This window comes from Ochotona princeps, chromosome 20 (assembly GCF_030435755.1).
Source record: "Ochotona princeps isolate mOchPri1 chromosome 20, mOchPri1.hap1, whole genome shotgun sequence".
NCBI classification, from domain to species: domain Eukaryota; kingdom Metazoa; phylum Chordata; class Mammalia; order Lagomorpha; family Ochotonidae; genus Ochotona; species Ochotona princeps.
The window spans coordinates 10,277,304-10,292,982 of record NC_080851.1 but is presented as its reverse complement, the minus strand read 5'-3'; the positions used below and the strand labels follow the sequence as shown (position 1 = coordinate 10,292,982).

Here is a 15,679-nt window from a genome sequence, read left to right as displayed (position 1 = left end):
GATATTCTTTACCTACAGGACACCAGACTGTCCAAAGCTCTAAAGGTTGGAAACAACATGGTGATTTGGGGCGAGTACGGGGTTTGCCAGCGTGGATGATGCACCTGCCTGCCACACTGAAGTGTTTACATGTTATCAAGAAGATAGTGGGGGTTCCATAAAGAGGAATCATAATCAGATTTGTCTTTCTGGTAGATTACTCTGGTGGAAAAATCAGACAAATATTAGATTGAAAGAGGGATGGATAAAAATGATCTGGAAGCCTGGAGCCTTATTGCAGGGAGAGGGAAGCAAGAATATAAGGTTATTGGCCTTAGCAAAGGAAAGAAAGCATCAGAAGATGCATTTAAAGGCAGCTTGTGTGGGATTTGGTGAATGAGAGAAACTGGAGGGAAAATGAGGAAATAGTGAATTGTATTCTAAATGCAAGGCATGCCATTCAGTGTCTGGGCAGGAATATTTTGGGAAAAGGTGGAGTTGAATTCAGAGATGGGAGCAGTGGAGTGGGATGCTGTATTTGGCTGATCTGTGTGATGCTCTGTTAGAAGTAGTTTATGAAATCCATCCTGCAGGAGCGACTCCAATACTGAAAAAATATATTTGGGAGATGTGAATCTATTTCCACTAACAGGATTAGGATGGAGTACACTGCCTATGGAAAAGTTAAAACTAAGAAATAAAGGGAAAAGACAGAAAACTAACAAAAAAATTCAAGATATAACCCTGCAGAAAACCAATTTTTAAGGGGCAAGTGGAAAAGAAGCCTGCAACCAAACAGGCATGTAAGGAAACATCACAGGGTGGGTAGCTTTATGGAAGCCAAGAGGAGAGGTGATGTCCGTGTACGTACCAGCGATGAAACCCGGCTAAGGAATGAGTGATCCAACTGGGCTCCAACTGATGGTGGTAGTAGATAGATCAGGAGTGAGTTGAGAAGTAACTTGGAAGCAAGGAAATGAAGACTATTTGGGCGTAGTCATTTCAGTTAGTTTGCACCCCTTTCTTTACCTCCCCTTTGTGAAATCTTAAATCCTGTTTCCTTGTTTGCACAGCCAGGGACCCCTCTAGTGCGTTTGCTCAGGGTTTCTGGAGAGCCTCGTGTGTGCACATGCATATGTACATTTATGTTTACTACATGAAGAGCACTTTACATGGATATAATATGTATCTTTTTCATCAAAATAAGTCTTAATCTCACTAGTGTATCAAGAAAAAGAGGAGCTATAAATCCATGCTCTCAATGATCATTAGTACATACTAAATGTTTCCCAGAAAGTTTGTGTACTTAAAAGTTGCACAAGTTGACAATGCTTCCTCACACTAAGGTTTGGAAACGTGGAATGAATAGAAGGTCAATGAAAAAAATCAAAATTTCGTAGCTACCTAAACATGACTATAGACATTTTTGAAGTTGAAGATTGATGTCAACAGATGTCAGGGCATTTCTGACATGTGAAGCACTGTCGTTGCCTGTCACTAATATTTTTCCTTGATTGTTGATCAGGAATCCAGTTCTGTCACCAAGGAGAGGCCCTCGGCTGAGATGACGCACTTCCCTCCCAGCAGGTAGGCCATGGTTTTGCTACGAAAACCACATCGTTCTGATTCTGTGTCCATCCCTCTCCTGGATGAGCCTGAAAAGGTGCTGTGAGCCACGAGCATTTGCAGGATGCTGTGTGCATCCGTGTACTTACAGGTGAATTTAAGAAGAGCTAGACAGGTGACTGTCCTTGAACTGGCCTTACAAGCCCATCTCAGTATCTGCAGACATTGGCGCTTTGTCCAATGCTTCCTCACACTAAGGTTTGGAAACATGGTGTAAGGGACAGAGCCTGTCTTAGGTGACACTTTGTTCTCCCTCTTGGCCTGGTTTCCTACTTCCGTTCACTTGTATAGCATTCCCGTGGATTCTGGAAGCTGACTTTCCTGGGAAAAGCCTCATTACTGTTTCACCACCTCCTCTCCAGTTCCTTGTTATCCCCTCTCAAGCCAGTTAATTTCTTTCATTCTATTTCCACAAGTGTTGCTTTATGCATATAATGTCATCATTGAAACAAAGTAATTGTGTCATCAATGATAATGATATACAGTCTGATCAAATAAGTTGGGGTATTTATTCCTAAATTTAAAGCTTGATACCATACTTAGTCATGTTAAAAGATGATTGTCTCCTGTCTTTAAGGCAGCATTTTAACATGCACTGTGCCAAACTAGCTGAGAGAAGATGGGCATCTTTAATTATTGCTACCTGGTACAAGGTAGAGTCTCTGAAATTAAGCCACAGTGCTGGGTGTGGCTAGGCAAAACTAAGCCAGATGTCAGTCATTGATCATACCCGATTCCCGGAAAAGGGTGATTACAGAGTTTTTTTGAAAAAGTTTTTTTTTTAATTCTTGAGAAAACTTGGAGGCTTATTGAAATAGTTCAGCAATAATGATTATGGTGATAATAATCATCATTATTATAGCACTCACTGTGAGCCGCACGTGTTCTGTGCCTTCTGTAGATGCTAACCTGTTTTCCTCCTCACAGCAGCATTTGGAGGTAAGTACAATTAATCCTTCTGACACAAGAGGCAGCAGACGCACAGAGAGGTAGGTAGCCGACCTGAGAGAACACAGCTCACACACAGCGGACTTGCAAAGCCCAGCGGTCAGGCTGCGGCATGTAAGTGAAGCAGAGGAGGGGCTATGCTTGTGACAGGTGTTGACAGTCTTTTTAAGGTAAAATTCTTCAAGTTATGCATTTTGTCCTTGAACAGAAGCACCACGGTTTTCTCTCATTTTTTCCTAAGACCATTAATGGAATGAAACAGTGATTTCTCTGTATTTATTCTGTATGTTAATCTTTGCATCTGCCCTGCAACATACACATGTTTATAGTATTCCGGCGTGCCCTGGAGGTTACACAAAAGGAAAGTGGTGCTTTACCAAACTGATAGCTCATTTTGAAAAATCAAAATCAATTGCAAAAACCTGTTTTATGATTGTAGCAGTGCAGTTTGGGACAGGCATTTAGCCTAGTGGTTATGACACCATAAGGATGCCCACAGCCATGCCGGGATACCCAAGTTACAGTCAGCTCTCTGTTTCTGGCCTGCTGCTGCCAGGCATCCTGAGAAGAGGCAATGCTGAAGGCTCCAGGAGGCAGGTGTCTGCTACCCTGGGCCTCCCACCTGCATCTCAGCCACTGCTTTCTCTCTGTCAGCCCGTGTCTCACTCTCCCTCCCTCCTTTCTCCTCTCTCCTCCTCTCTCTCCTTCCAAGTGTATGTCTTTTAAATAATATTTACAAATGCTACTTTTACTAAGAATGCAAAAGGTGACTTTGAGTAAAATCTTCAGTCTTTAGTTTGATCACTTCCATGAAAATGAGTCAGAAACCCATGACATTTGTGGTTTTAGAGATGTGGAGGAAAAAAAGAAGTCCCCAAACAGCAAGTAAAAATACATTGAATTTTTACTTAGTCTAAAAATGGTGAAGTTTCCTATTCATGCACTTGGAAATGATACACTTCCCATGGCCTATTTTAGAGCATGGCAGCTCTTTTCCATGGGTCGTCCTAGTCTCATTTCCCCATGCGATGACTGTGCCACTCTGGGCTGAGCAACAGGAGGGATCTGTCCCCAGAAGCGCTCGTGTGTGCTTCAGGGGCAGCCCGTCCGCCTTCTGTAAGTGGCTTGTGTTCAGCGCCTGTCTTTGTATGTATTTACCATAGCTGGAATATCTCCTCCTCTGATACTAACTTAATTACTTAGTGTTTTTAAGGTTTTCACCTAATCTCTAGCGTAGCATATTATAGTCTAAACTTTTCCTCCTTTGCTGCCACAGTTCACTTTTGGAAGGAGAGAAGGAAGGAAGGGAGGGAGGGAGGGAGGGAGGGAGGGAGGGAGAGAAGAAAGAGCACTGATTAGGAACCTACCTGCCATGTGTTCAATTACCCAGTTCCCTCACGGATTACAAAGCTGTGAGGACATTACTGAGGAGGCAAGATTAGAGTGACACGGACTGATTTTATCCACTTTGCCTCCATCACTGTCCAGAACTTCTCATCTGGCCAGGCTTCACCTGACATCAACGCGAACAAAGGGTCCGACTGCAGAGCTCAGTTCAGTGCCGACCCTTGCGGGGCAGGTGGAGGAGCAGGTGGACGAGCCCAGAGGTGTCCGGGCTGCTGGGCACCTGAAAATACAAATCGTGGTAGAACTAATGAATGTGTCACTGGTCTTCACTATTTAAGCTGCAGCCATTTTTGCTGCTGTTCTTGTAAAATTTGTTTTCACAATACCTTTACATGCTCCATTGTACATAACATGTTACAGTCAAGCTCCTGATATATATCCAACTATATACATATATGCATTCTAATATTGAGATTTCGCAGTAACCCTTAAATTTAGATACATTTGCATGTTTTGTAGACCAAAGAAGTTAAATAAATTAGCAATGCTAATAAATGCTCAAACTACTAATAGTTAATAGCAATAGCAAAAATTGATAATTTGAGAACTGACATTGAGTATTTCCTATGGGTTCTGGGATGAATCCCAATGAATTCTCATTGATAGTCAGAGGTGTTCTTGTGATTTCTGTTGTCCCGGAGATACAAAAAAAAAGGCGACTGAAAGCTGAGGTTGGATTTCAACTTCAGCAGCCAGGTTCAAGGAGCGGACCACTGCCCTGCGCACAGCACGCACTGCGGCTCAGGCCTGTTTGCTGTTCAGCCTGTGATTCTTCCAGCTCACACATGGCTTGGAATCCTCGGCACTCAAACATGGCCTGACAGCCCATGCTGAATCGGTGGCAGGGTTTCACTGTGTCTCACACACACACACACACACACACACACACACACACACACCCAAAGCAATGTCATAAGGTTGTCTGATACTAAGTGTGTTAAATTTAAAGGATCCCATTTTGTTCTGAGGTTATTATAGTCTACCTCCTCTGGTACAAAGATAGGCCTTCTTTTTAATCTCATAATGGTAACGGTTAATAGCCTTTATTTGTTCAAGTGTTCCTCATTTAAAAACTGCAAATGTCCCCTGCTGCCCACAGGCGACAAGGGGGGAGACATTAGTCTATTTGTAGAAGTTAAAAATCAGCTCTTCTGAGAAAAGCATGCTGGCAGGGAGTAAAAGGTGGAACTGAGAGCAAACACCCCAGGTTTACCCAAGGACAAGCCGTGTGTTGTGGGCACTGCTTCATAGCTTTTAAGAGAACAGGTTAAACTTGAGATAAAATGATGCTTTCAGCATCTTACCTCACACTCTAATCTTGATTGAGTAATGTCCAGGCAACATACAAAGCACTTGACATTCAGTGTCTTATCTTCCCCTAACACTTTGGGAGGGCACTGCTAGTGTACATACATTGTATTCCATAGAATAAAACAGGATGTCCTATTGATAGTGTTACTTGGCCTCTCTCAGCCTCGTTTCTCTTAAGGGAACAGTTATGTCTTAAAGGATTATTTCATGGATTTTTACATAACTCAGGAAAGATGCTGAGTATGGAACAGGAATTCAGTAGTCAGAAATTGCCATTGTAATTCTTAAAATTCCATTTTATAGCTAAGAAAACTATAGTTGAAAACATTAAGCTAGAGTGGTGCATCTAGTTAGGTGATAGAGTTAGGGCTTGAAACTAATTATATTCACATCTTAATCCTTCTTTTGGTTATGCTTAATCCACCATTTGCACCTTATGCCTTCACTAACTCACTCTCACTTCTGCTGGAGGTGAGAGCCTGAGACAGCCTGCCAGGGTCTGTGTGCCTCGACTGTTCTTTAGGTGGATGTGTTAGGTGTCCTGGCTCACAGGCCCACAACACCACAACTGCCCAGGGGGAAATTAGAGAAATTTAAAATAATTTGTTGTGCTTATCAAGCCAAGAAAAGTTATACTGAAACAAACACAAGTAGAAATGACAATTGTGTCACATGACAGATGATCTGAAAAAAAAGTAGGGCTTTAATTATTAGTCAAAGAAAAAAAAGTAGGGCTTTAATTATTAGTGAAAGATAAGAAGTATGCACGTCACTGAGTCTTTAGGAGAAAACTGTCTTAATCACGATCACAAAGAATACAAACGTTGTCTTTTTGAAGAGAAAGCAGAGGTGTGTCACAGTTCAGGACTCTGAAGGAGTAAGGAAAGCTAGCTCCTTTTCCTTTCTGGGTGAGGGTTTTGTCTTTTACTGTGGCACTGTCCAAGAGTTCCCGCTATTCTGAGCTCATGAGAGATTTGGAGAATAAATGGTCCTAACATATTCTAGTTTATTCCATATTTACTGAATGAATACTCTGTTATGTGACTGGGTATCTCAAAGAAGTTAACAGGACATTTCCTAGCTTCCTGTGATACAGGATGAATATTTACAGCAGAAAAAGTGTCACATGGTGTGTCAGACACCAGGTGAGGCCAGATCCCCAAAGGGAAATTCAGAGAATTGTCCACGAGACAGGGGCATCAGTGAGAAGCAGGAGAGAAAGAGGAGGGGCTACTCGTGAGAATCTCGCTTCTGCACCAATTAATCAAACAACGTTTGAAATATTTATATTTGAAGGCCAAAATATTGCTGCAAAGATCAACTTTGCTCCATTAAAAGTAATGAGTAGAAATATTAAAAATATCTTTTGAAGTACCTAAGTGTCTTGCTGGCAGTCCATCCTCACAGCTAAAAGTGAGATGAGTGAGGAAGGCCAGTGCATTTATCTTTGGGTTTGCAGATTTATTACAGGTAATGCAAATATTGCAGAGGGAATAATAGACGAGACTTATAAATAATTTAGTTTGATAAGCCACAAAAGGTACTTCTTCACGAAAGGAGATCAGCCCCTTTTTGCTGGACAGCAACCATAGGGACTGCATTGTTTGTCTTGGGGACTGGAGGGAAGAGTCTAGAAAACTTTTGGCTCATGAGCATCCAAAGCATATCCGTTCTTTGCAAAGTCTAGTTCCATATCCAGATACTGGTAGGAAGAATTGCAGCTGCAGTTTGTAGCCATTCTTCTTCTTTTTTTAAGGTTCATTTTATTTTTATTTGAAAGACAAATTTTACAGAGAGAGAAGGAAGAGATCTTCCATCTGCTGGTTCACTCCCCAAATGGCTATTAGTTGAGCTGGTCTGAGGCTGGGAGACAGGTGCTCCTTTTGGGTCTCCCATGTGGGTGCAGGTTCTCAAACATTTGGGCTATGAGATTGCTTTCCATGGCCATAAACAGAAACCTGGATTCGAAGTGGAACCGCTGGGATGTGAACCAGTACCCTATAGCATGCCACTGCAAGGTTCAAGATTAGCCTGTTGAGCCACTATGCTGGCCCCAGCAGCCAATCTTAGCATTTTGTTCAAATAATTCTGAACTTCCTTCTATTCTTCTGACATTGAAGGTGATGATAAAAACATTGACTTTTATAACTTGCCAGGTTTTTTCAAAACTCCCATCTCTAGCATTCCTCTCTACTTCACTAAAGTGGTGATAAAATCAGTGAGCCACTGACCCACTCGAAGGGCTTCTCAAAACCTGGAGTGCTGGCTGCATCCCCGGAGTTTGGTTATTTTTCAGGAGGTGGGGAAGGCAAACATTTGCATTTTTGGTAATCAGTAGGTTCCCACATGATCCCGATGGTCAAGCTCAGCTGGCCCTGCTCCCCAGACCTTCCATCCTTCCAAGTTTTCAGTGGGGCCCTCCAGCCACACAGCTGTCCCAGCATGTCCAGGGCCCATCAGAATTCCAGCAAAGAATGAATGACAGTGTGATCGGGTTTTGAGGGAAACTCCCCAGACACGTGGCTTCTGAATGCCCATGTTCCCTTCATTTCCAGAAGCTTCAGTATTGGAAAATGCATATCAGAGAGAGAACCAAATGAATAAGAAGAAACAGTTGTATCCCCTGCTTGTTTTTCTTAATTCCAGTTCAATGTTAACATCATTGAACGTGGCTGTCTCAGAGGGCTGTTGGGGTCAACCTGCCCCTCCTGTCCTCGTCACTGAGTCTTGGGGAGCACCACCACGCCAGGGAGCTCTGCTTCTTCACATGGCATTCTCAGAACTCAAGGTGGACGTCCCAGCAAGGACTTCCTAGTAAGTGGCAGAGCAGTAATGTGCTTTCAAGTAGCACAGATAAATAAGGATTGGTAACCCATGGTATTCCAAGAGATCAGGAGCTGCCAGCATGGCCACTATTACAGCAGACTCTGCTGGCAGAAGAATGATGCCGGTGGCAGGAATCACTTGTCTTTCTAGCAATGCTGGATATAGGGCGGCTGCAGATTCTGTATAATCTGTTCTATGTTCTCTATTTGAGAGCCTTTTTAGCAAGGAAAGATTTTAAAGATCACCCAAAAAGAGTGTAAAAAGAGGCTCAGTCTGTTCACTTTAATCATCTGTATCGAGTGCCCAGTTTGTACTGGCCATTATTTTAGGCAGTGAGGTTGGGCAGTAAAGAACACTCAAGGCCGCATTTCCCTGCAAGCTCTCTAATGCAGGTGGCACGCACCTACACCCATCCCCACATAAACATAGCGAGCAGATTAGGAGGAGTTGCTTTGTTAAGGGACAAAACATCCCGTGAGACTGAAATATATAATATACCAAAGCACTGACAAGACCATTATGAATTAATAGGAGTCTAAAGTCACTGCCCTTTTTAATCAGGAAAAATGATAGAAAAGTCAAAACTGTTAGCTCCCTCTTTCCATACTCTGAAATATATACTTAGAGGAAGATGACAGAATATGTATGTTCTAATCGAGGTATTAAAATTCAAAACATAATACAAAGCCTAAAAGCCTTGCAAAAAGATTTGGTTTTATCGAAATATAAACTTTCTACGTACTGATAGTTTCTGAAAGTAATCATATCAACTAATAGTGTGAGAAAAAGCATGCACACTATATAGAAAAGCAAATAATATTGATTGAACACATAATAGGTCCCAAGTAACGTACACAAAATGGACCACCTTTGCACTTTTAAGAACCAAGAAAAAATAATTCTTTTACCTTCTTCATGTTAGAATGTGTATATATAGAATACCAAAATGAACATCATAAATATATACAATTATTTTGTCAATTTTCATAGTTGTTTCATAGAAAATAGAAGGTGTGTGTTCTTACTGTCCTCAGTTTTTTTGTGTGTGGAAAGTCTGAAAAATGGAGACAGTAAATAATGCATTGTTTTTGTCATCACCTTTAGCAGGTAAGAGCTAAAACTGACATTTAAACAAAGATCTCCCTGACTTCAGAGTTGAAGTTATTAAACTTTGATGCAAAATATTCCTATAAATCAAAAAGACAAACTTTTTTTAATAAGAAAACCCTGATAAAGTAATGTTCATTTGGAAGATGAACCACATAGCAAAGGTCACTATGATAAAGCTTTCAACTTGACTGGCCATCCAGAAGCAGGGATTTAGTATTGCCACTCATTTCACATCTCACGTGTGTTGGCCCAGCATGTCTACCTCCTGCCTTCCATATAGAAATGTGGGCATTTATGCATCTTTACATTCATTGGTGATACAGTATTATTCTTCAAAGATAGATACTGTCTAACTGCCAATCAGGAAGGGAGTCTCTAAATGCGAGCTGGCACACTGATACTGTGTAATGATGCCTGGGCAACCAAGAGGAATGGGGCAGAGCTGTGTGGACTGACACTGGGGAAAAAAGGAAGCCAGGAAAATGTATCTGTTTTATAAAATTACACCTTCTGAGCTCATCTGTGTGCAGACAGTCATATTGTTAATAAATATGATTTCTGAGGAATTATACTGGAGGTGGAAGCTAGATAAAAGAGAGAACTCAAACTTTTTAAAGATTTATTTATTTATTGGAAAGGCAGGTATAAAGAGAGGAGAGACAGATCTTCCTTCCGCTGATTCAGTCCCTAACTGGCCACAACGGCCAGAGCTAAGCCAATCTGAAGCCAGGAGCCCGGAGCAGCTTCTAGGTCTCCCACACGGGCGCAGGGTCCCAAGACTTGGGATCATCCTCGACTGCTTTCCCATGCCACAAACAGGGAGCTGGAAGGGAAGTGGAGCAGCTGGGATATGAACCGTTACTCAGATGGGATCCCAGTGTATGCAAGGTGAGAATTTAGCTGCTAGGCTATCATGCAGGGCCCAGAACTCAAACTTTAATAAAATAAAGTTGAAAGTAAAAGTATAGAAAAGATTTATACTGTGTCTTTTGAGAAAGGAAATTTTAAAATATCATGGAAACTTTGTTGAAGCCAACTTGAATTAAAAATTTGTAATATAGAAAAAGCATTCCAATTCAAGCAGTATGGGCAAATTCTCCTTCAACAGAATCTCTGAGTGCAAGGAAATGCATCCTGTTTCTTTCTTTCTGACTCAAGGGTCTCATTGGCATGGGGTGCCACCTGGCTTGGCTTTCAAACCGATAATCAGGCTATTCATCCAAATAGGATCCACCTCAACTCTGTTTTCATCCTTCCACGTCCAGCCCTCTTTGACAAAAAGTTGCTCTGGAGAAACAAATTCAAATATCCCCAAGTTACTTGGTGACATGCAGGTCATATTATAATTAGATCAGAAAGAATCCCAGGCCTTGTTTGTCAGTTTGTCCCATTCAAAGTTATTGAAAAAGATCCCAGTGGACATGAGGTGCTTAGATAGATATTAAAGTCACAAAGGAAAAAATGTAAATGTGATAAACCTCCCTCTGTGGAGTAGCCCACGTTGTCTTCCTGTTCCCAAGTCCCTTACCAGGGCATTGTTTTAAAGACAGAATGTGATGTTACGTGTTGACTTGATATTTCTGCCTATTTCCGTATATCTATGATAAAAGTGCTGTGTTTAATCTGTGATGTTTGATGTAGGTATTTGTCCTGTATGAATAAACCATTCATCACATCACTGTCCCCCTTGTTTTTGACAAATGCTTGGAACAGGTATATCCTTTCAAGGGTGCTTGAAGGCAGCCATCATTCAAAATGCTTATTTTTATCCTCCATGAGTTTTTGCAGCTTAAATCTCTCACAATTTATCTGGGACTGTTAGCCTTAACCCCATTCCTGTTCTTCCAGATGACCCCGGGAGTATGCCAGGCTTATGTTTTCACCTTACAGCAAGGGTGAAGATCATGAGTCAGTCTGTCTCTAACCCACCCACAGCCCCATGGTAACAGTGCCCACATTGTTTGGAAGCATGGAATTGAGGGGGCATGGCTGGAGGTTAGGCCAAGCAGAGTCTCTTCTTTCGAGTTCCTGACTCCCTTGTATATATCCATCTGAGCGGTTCTTCAAGCCACAGACAGGGCGCTCCCTGCCTGAGTATCTGTCTTCTGACATGTCCTGTCCTCCATATGGTCACACGGAAGGCGGAGTTTGCAGAGGAGGGGTGACTGTGCTGACCTTGGCTGGAGGGAGCACCCAGAGGATGACTCTGAATGAAAACTCTAAAAATATTCACATGTGCTCCCTGAGCCATCCCAGTTGCGCTTGGAAGCACGTGCTATGATTAACCTCAGGTTATCAGTGGGGAGATCAAGGTACAGGAACTATTGAGAAAGTTATACAAGTGGTGGTGAGCAGGACCCATTGACAACACTGTCTGAAAGTTAGCTGCACGGTATGTGTCTTTACAACTGGTACCAGTCTGTCTCTCATTGTGACAAAATCAGTAGTACAAGGCTGAGCCAAACCTGCACCTGTGAGAGGACACGGTGCTCTGGGCTGTCTCCAGCTCTCCCCGACCCCAAGCAGTTCTCAAAGGGCTTTGATTGAGCCAGAATTTGTTACTGTCTTCCACACCTCTGATCCTTCTTGGACCTTCTGTGGAGCCACACAGCAGTGTATACCCCATTCCACAGGATAGCAGGAAACAGCCTGTGGGTCCCCAGTGTGTGTGAAATTTGATGAGAAAAGCAGCAGCAGATTAAAAAAAGAACCCATGCTTGAATGAAATGCTGTTGTATCTTGAAAACTTCCCCCTCTGCTACACTACTATACATTTCCAAAGAAGAAAATGGTTTAAGTTCAGATTGCCATTAGGTACCTGGGAAAACAGGATCTTCCTTTTAAATTAGCTATTTATTTATGTAAAGTGAATTAGTTTCACATATTACATGATGTAGGTTTAGGAGCAAAGCGATACCTCCCACCCCACCCCCTTCTACCCTATCCCCTTCCCCCATTTTCCCCTAATCATAAGCTTAACATTCCAGTAAACAAAGATATCATCGTATAGCAGGTAGAAAAAATAGGGAAAAAGTACTATTCCATGCACACCACACTGAAAATGTGTTCCACCATGAACAACTGGGTAAAAAATCCTTTACCTGTTGGAGACAGAAGCCCCGAGTAGGGAAGAGGGAAGCTCTGTTGGAGCATTTCTTGTCATTGTTAGACGCTGACCGCTGACCACCCGCCCGCTGGCGGAATGATAGCAAGTTGTCCATAGTTGTAACAGAGGCTGTACTGGAAAATCCGCTCCTGAGCCCCCTTCGCAGGGAGCGGAGGGAAGGAGGAAGCAAAAAGGGCCACTGAGATACGTGTTGGGGAGTTTCATACTCCTCTAGACACATGGGCTGGCAAGGGGTTGTCTATGTCCTAATTAGATAAGCAATGTCGTTCAGGTGTGCCTTTGGTCGGCAGGAATCCCACCAGGTCAATGATGTGACTGCCTCCCGTGGCTCCTCTTGCTCCGGCTGAAGCCAGGGAAACATGCCTGGTCTGGAGCAGATCCAGCCCCTCGCCTCCAGTGCCCTGGCTGGCCATCAGTCATCATCCTCAATTAACTTATTTGAGATTCATGAGTTCCCTTTAAATATAACAATCAGTTAACATACTGTAGTTTATGTGTGAAAATGATCATTGTTAGCAAATTGCCAAAGACATTGATCTTCTAGTCGTGACCTCCAAAAGGGGTTATAAAAAGGCCCAAGAAAAGTAATTGCAGACTTGGAGCTTAATGTAAAAAAAGTTTGAATCCAACTGGATCGACCCATACTGCAAGCCATGGGAGTGGCTTTCTAAAGAGGAGGCTGAAAGTCAGTCAGTCAATTCAAAAAGGTCAGACATTGACCTTGGTTTACTTGAAGCCATCTGCATATGTCCATTAATATGCATACGAATGGAGCTGAATTTACTTTGAAATAACTTAAATGCCAGCTCTGAAACTGTGGCCTTGGCAAGGTCAATGAGAGTAAGTCAGGGCCAGCTGGGTTCTGCCAACAGGTTTGGTGACTTCAGAAAACTCGTATTTGTTGAATACCTATTGGCTTTGAGGACCTAAATTAGAAATTTTGTCCTCTGTAAACTGAATAGCCACCTTGTAAGTTAGATAGTATGTGGATCTTATAGAGAAATTAAATCTCTGAGAGGCAAAGATCTCTTAGCTGCTAAGTGGCAATACTACAATTTGACCTCAGCTTTTCTCTGCGTGACACTGGTTCTCTCAGCTGAGTTTGAGTTTGTGTACCTGTAGGGAGGAGATCCACCTGCTCTCCTTTCTCGTACTTGAATGTGCTTAGATCTCAGTGGCAGTGCTTAGAGGGCACATGCTATTCTTCTGCCGTTCATTTTGCTGCTGGTAAACCGTTTTTTTAATTATGTTCATTGTAGTTGAGCATTTATGTCAGTTACATTTGCCATATTATGAAATCTCTGCTTGGGCTGGCATGACATACCACATCATCCTGATACAAATCTATACTTGTGCCATTTATCTCCTGCAACCAGAGGCTACAGGTGCTTTAGGCTCATGGTAGAGGTGCTACCACCATCTACCCCTCCACCTGGGTGATGCCCCTCTCAACACACATACTCCTCATGTTTAGCTTCCTGAAAAGTCAAGGAGCAATAGGTAGCAAGGGTCATAGCCTCTTGCCAAAATACTCATGGCTTTCACTGTCATTTTTGCCCTGGTGCATACAAATGAAGTAGTTGCAATATTTGTGGGAGTAGACTGTAAAACTGCTGACACTAAAAAACCCAGAGAGGGAAATTGCTATGGCTGGGAATCTGAAGGCACTGCGGCCAAAGGTGTGAATCGTGTCAGCAGAAAGCCTTCCAGGGTAGGTCAAAGTGGAGGCTAGTGCAAACTTTGTGTATGTCCAGAACTTCGTTCTTGCCAAATGCTCTAAGAAGTCTCTGCTGTGAAATATATTTCAAGTTCCTGAGTGCATTTCTTAGGAGCCGACGAGCTGTCCAGTAGGTGGCACAGTGTTAACACTGCGTACGTGGCTTTATGCATGAAACTTGGTTGAAAAATCTCAGGATGGACTTGCTTTATAGGTAAAATGTTTGAATTTGTATACTCGGCATATTTTATTTTTGGATATGCAGTTTGAGACAACATGAGTTTTGCATGATTATGTGTTGTTTGAGGCTTGTTTAATTTCAAACTCCTGGCTTCTGCTTTCATGTATTTACACGATACACTTCCAGTTTTTTGTTTCCTTCCTCAGAAATAGGTAGACAGATACAAACTGAAGATAAACTTTAAATATTATAGATACTTCCTTTTTTTGAAGATTTACTTTATTTTTATCGGAAAGGCATATATAGACAGAAAAGGTCTTCCATCCACTGGTTTACTCCTTAAGTGGCAGCAACAGCCAGAGCTGAGTGGATCCAAAGCCAGGATCCAGGAGTTTCTTCCAGGTCTCCCATGAAGGTGCAGAGTCCCAAGGCATTGCGCCATCCTCCATGCCTTCCCAGGCCCAAAGCAGGGAGCGGGATGGGAAGTGGAGCAGCTGGGACACGAACTGGCACCCAAATGGTATCCTGGCAAATGCAAGGCGAACATTTAGCCACTAGGCTATTGTGCCAGGCCCTACAGATACTTCTTACAAGCTTCATAGAAGTGGAAATTCGCAGAATCAAGATTAGCAGTGTTAGGTTGCTAGAAGTTGCTGCCACTTCGGTGTATTTTGCAAGAGGACTATAGCAGTAGAGCCTATGGGCGAAGGGAGGGAAGATCACATGAATTATGCAGAAAATTCATACAAAAATACTGATGCATTATACATATTTGAACAATTCAAAGAGGTGCTTTGCTCTTTAACGCATCTCTGTGTTGCCTGACACCTTTTTGCAATGAGCACAGTTACCATATCTGTGTGTGTGCGCATGCACACACATAACCCAAATCAAAATTCTTGATTACAATAATTGGGAATTGCGAAGATATGAAAACCTATCAACATTAATCAAATGGACAGATATCTAAACTAATTTGTCTTTAAAGGGGGAATAAAACCAGATAGTAGGCTTATGTAGTAGACACCACATTGCATAGTTACTGTTTTGAGAAGCAGAGTTGCTTCAATGCTCCCTGCTGAGAAAAACAAAGTGTGCCCCCCATTTTGACCTATCTTTGTGTTGAACTAAAATACAACAAAGGATGAACTCTGCCATATTTAATTATTTTGCCAGCCTGATCTCACCGGAAAATAACATTTCTCTTTGTTGAAGTTGAATGGCCTCATTTGCATGGCGGAAAGCCCTGTTCTGTCAGCACATAGGGTCCCTGTGGGTAGGTGGGTTGCTGGGTGGCCCCTCTTGAATCTACTCACCGTAATCCTATGTCAGCACTCCCAGCTGAGTTACAAACAGAGCTGCACTGACACTTTGCATTAATGGGTGTGTTCCATGCATACAAGACACCTTCACAAAGCTGATGGAGAATGTGTTTGAGGAAAAAAGC

At 42.4% G+C, this 15,679-nt stretch overlaps 1 protein-coding gene across 1 annotated transcript in view; it reads left to right on the top strand.

The window, feature by feature from the left end:
- Positions 1 to 1,507: 1,507 nt before the first annotated feature.
- Positions 1,508 to 15,679, top strand: part of CALCR (calcitonin receptor) — an 86,131-nt gene continuing 71,959 nt past the window's right edge. Inside the window, exon 1 of the mRNA XM_004582302.4 lies at positions 1,508 to 1,566. Coding sequence (XP_004582359.2) covers positions 1,544 to 1,566 — 23 coding nt within the window. The 5' untranslated portion in view covers positions 1,508 to 1,543. The remainder of the gene's footprint in view (positions 1,567 to 15,679) is intronic.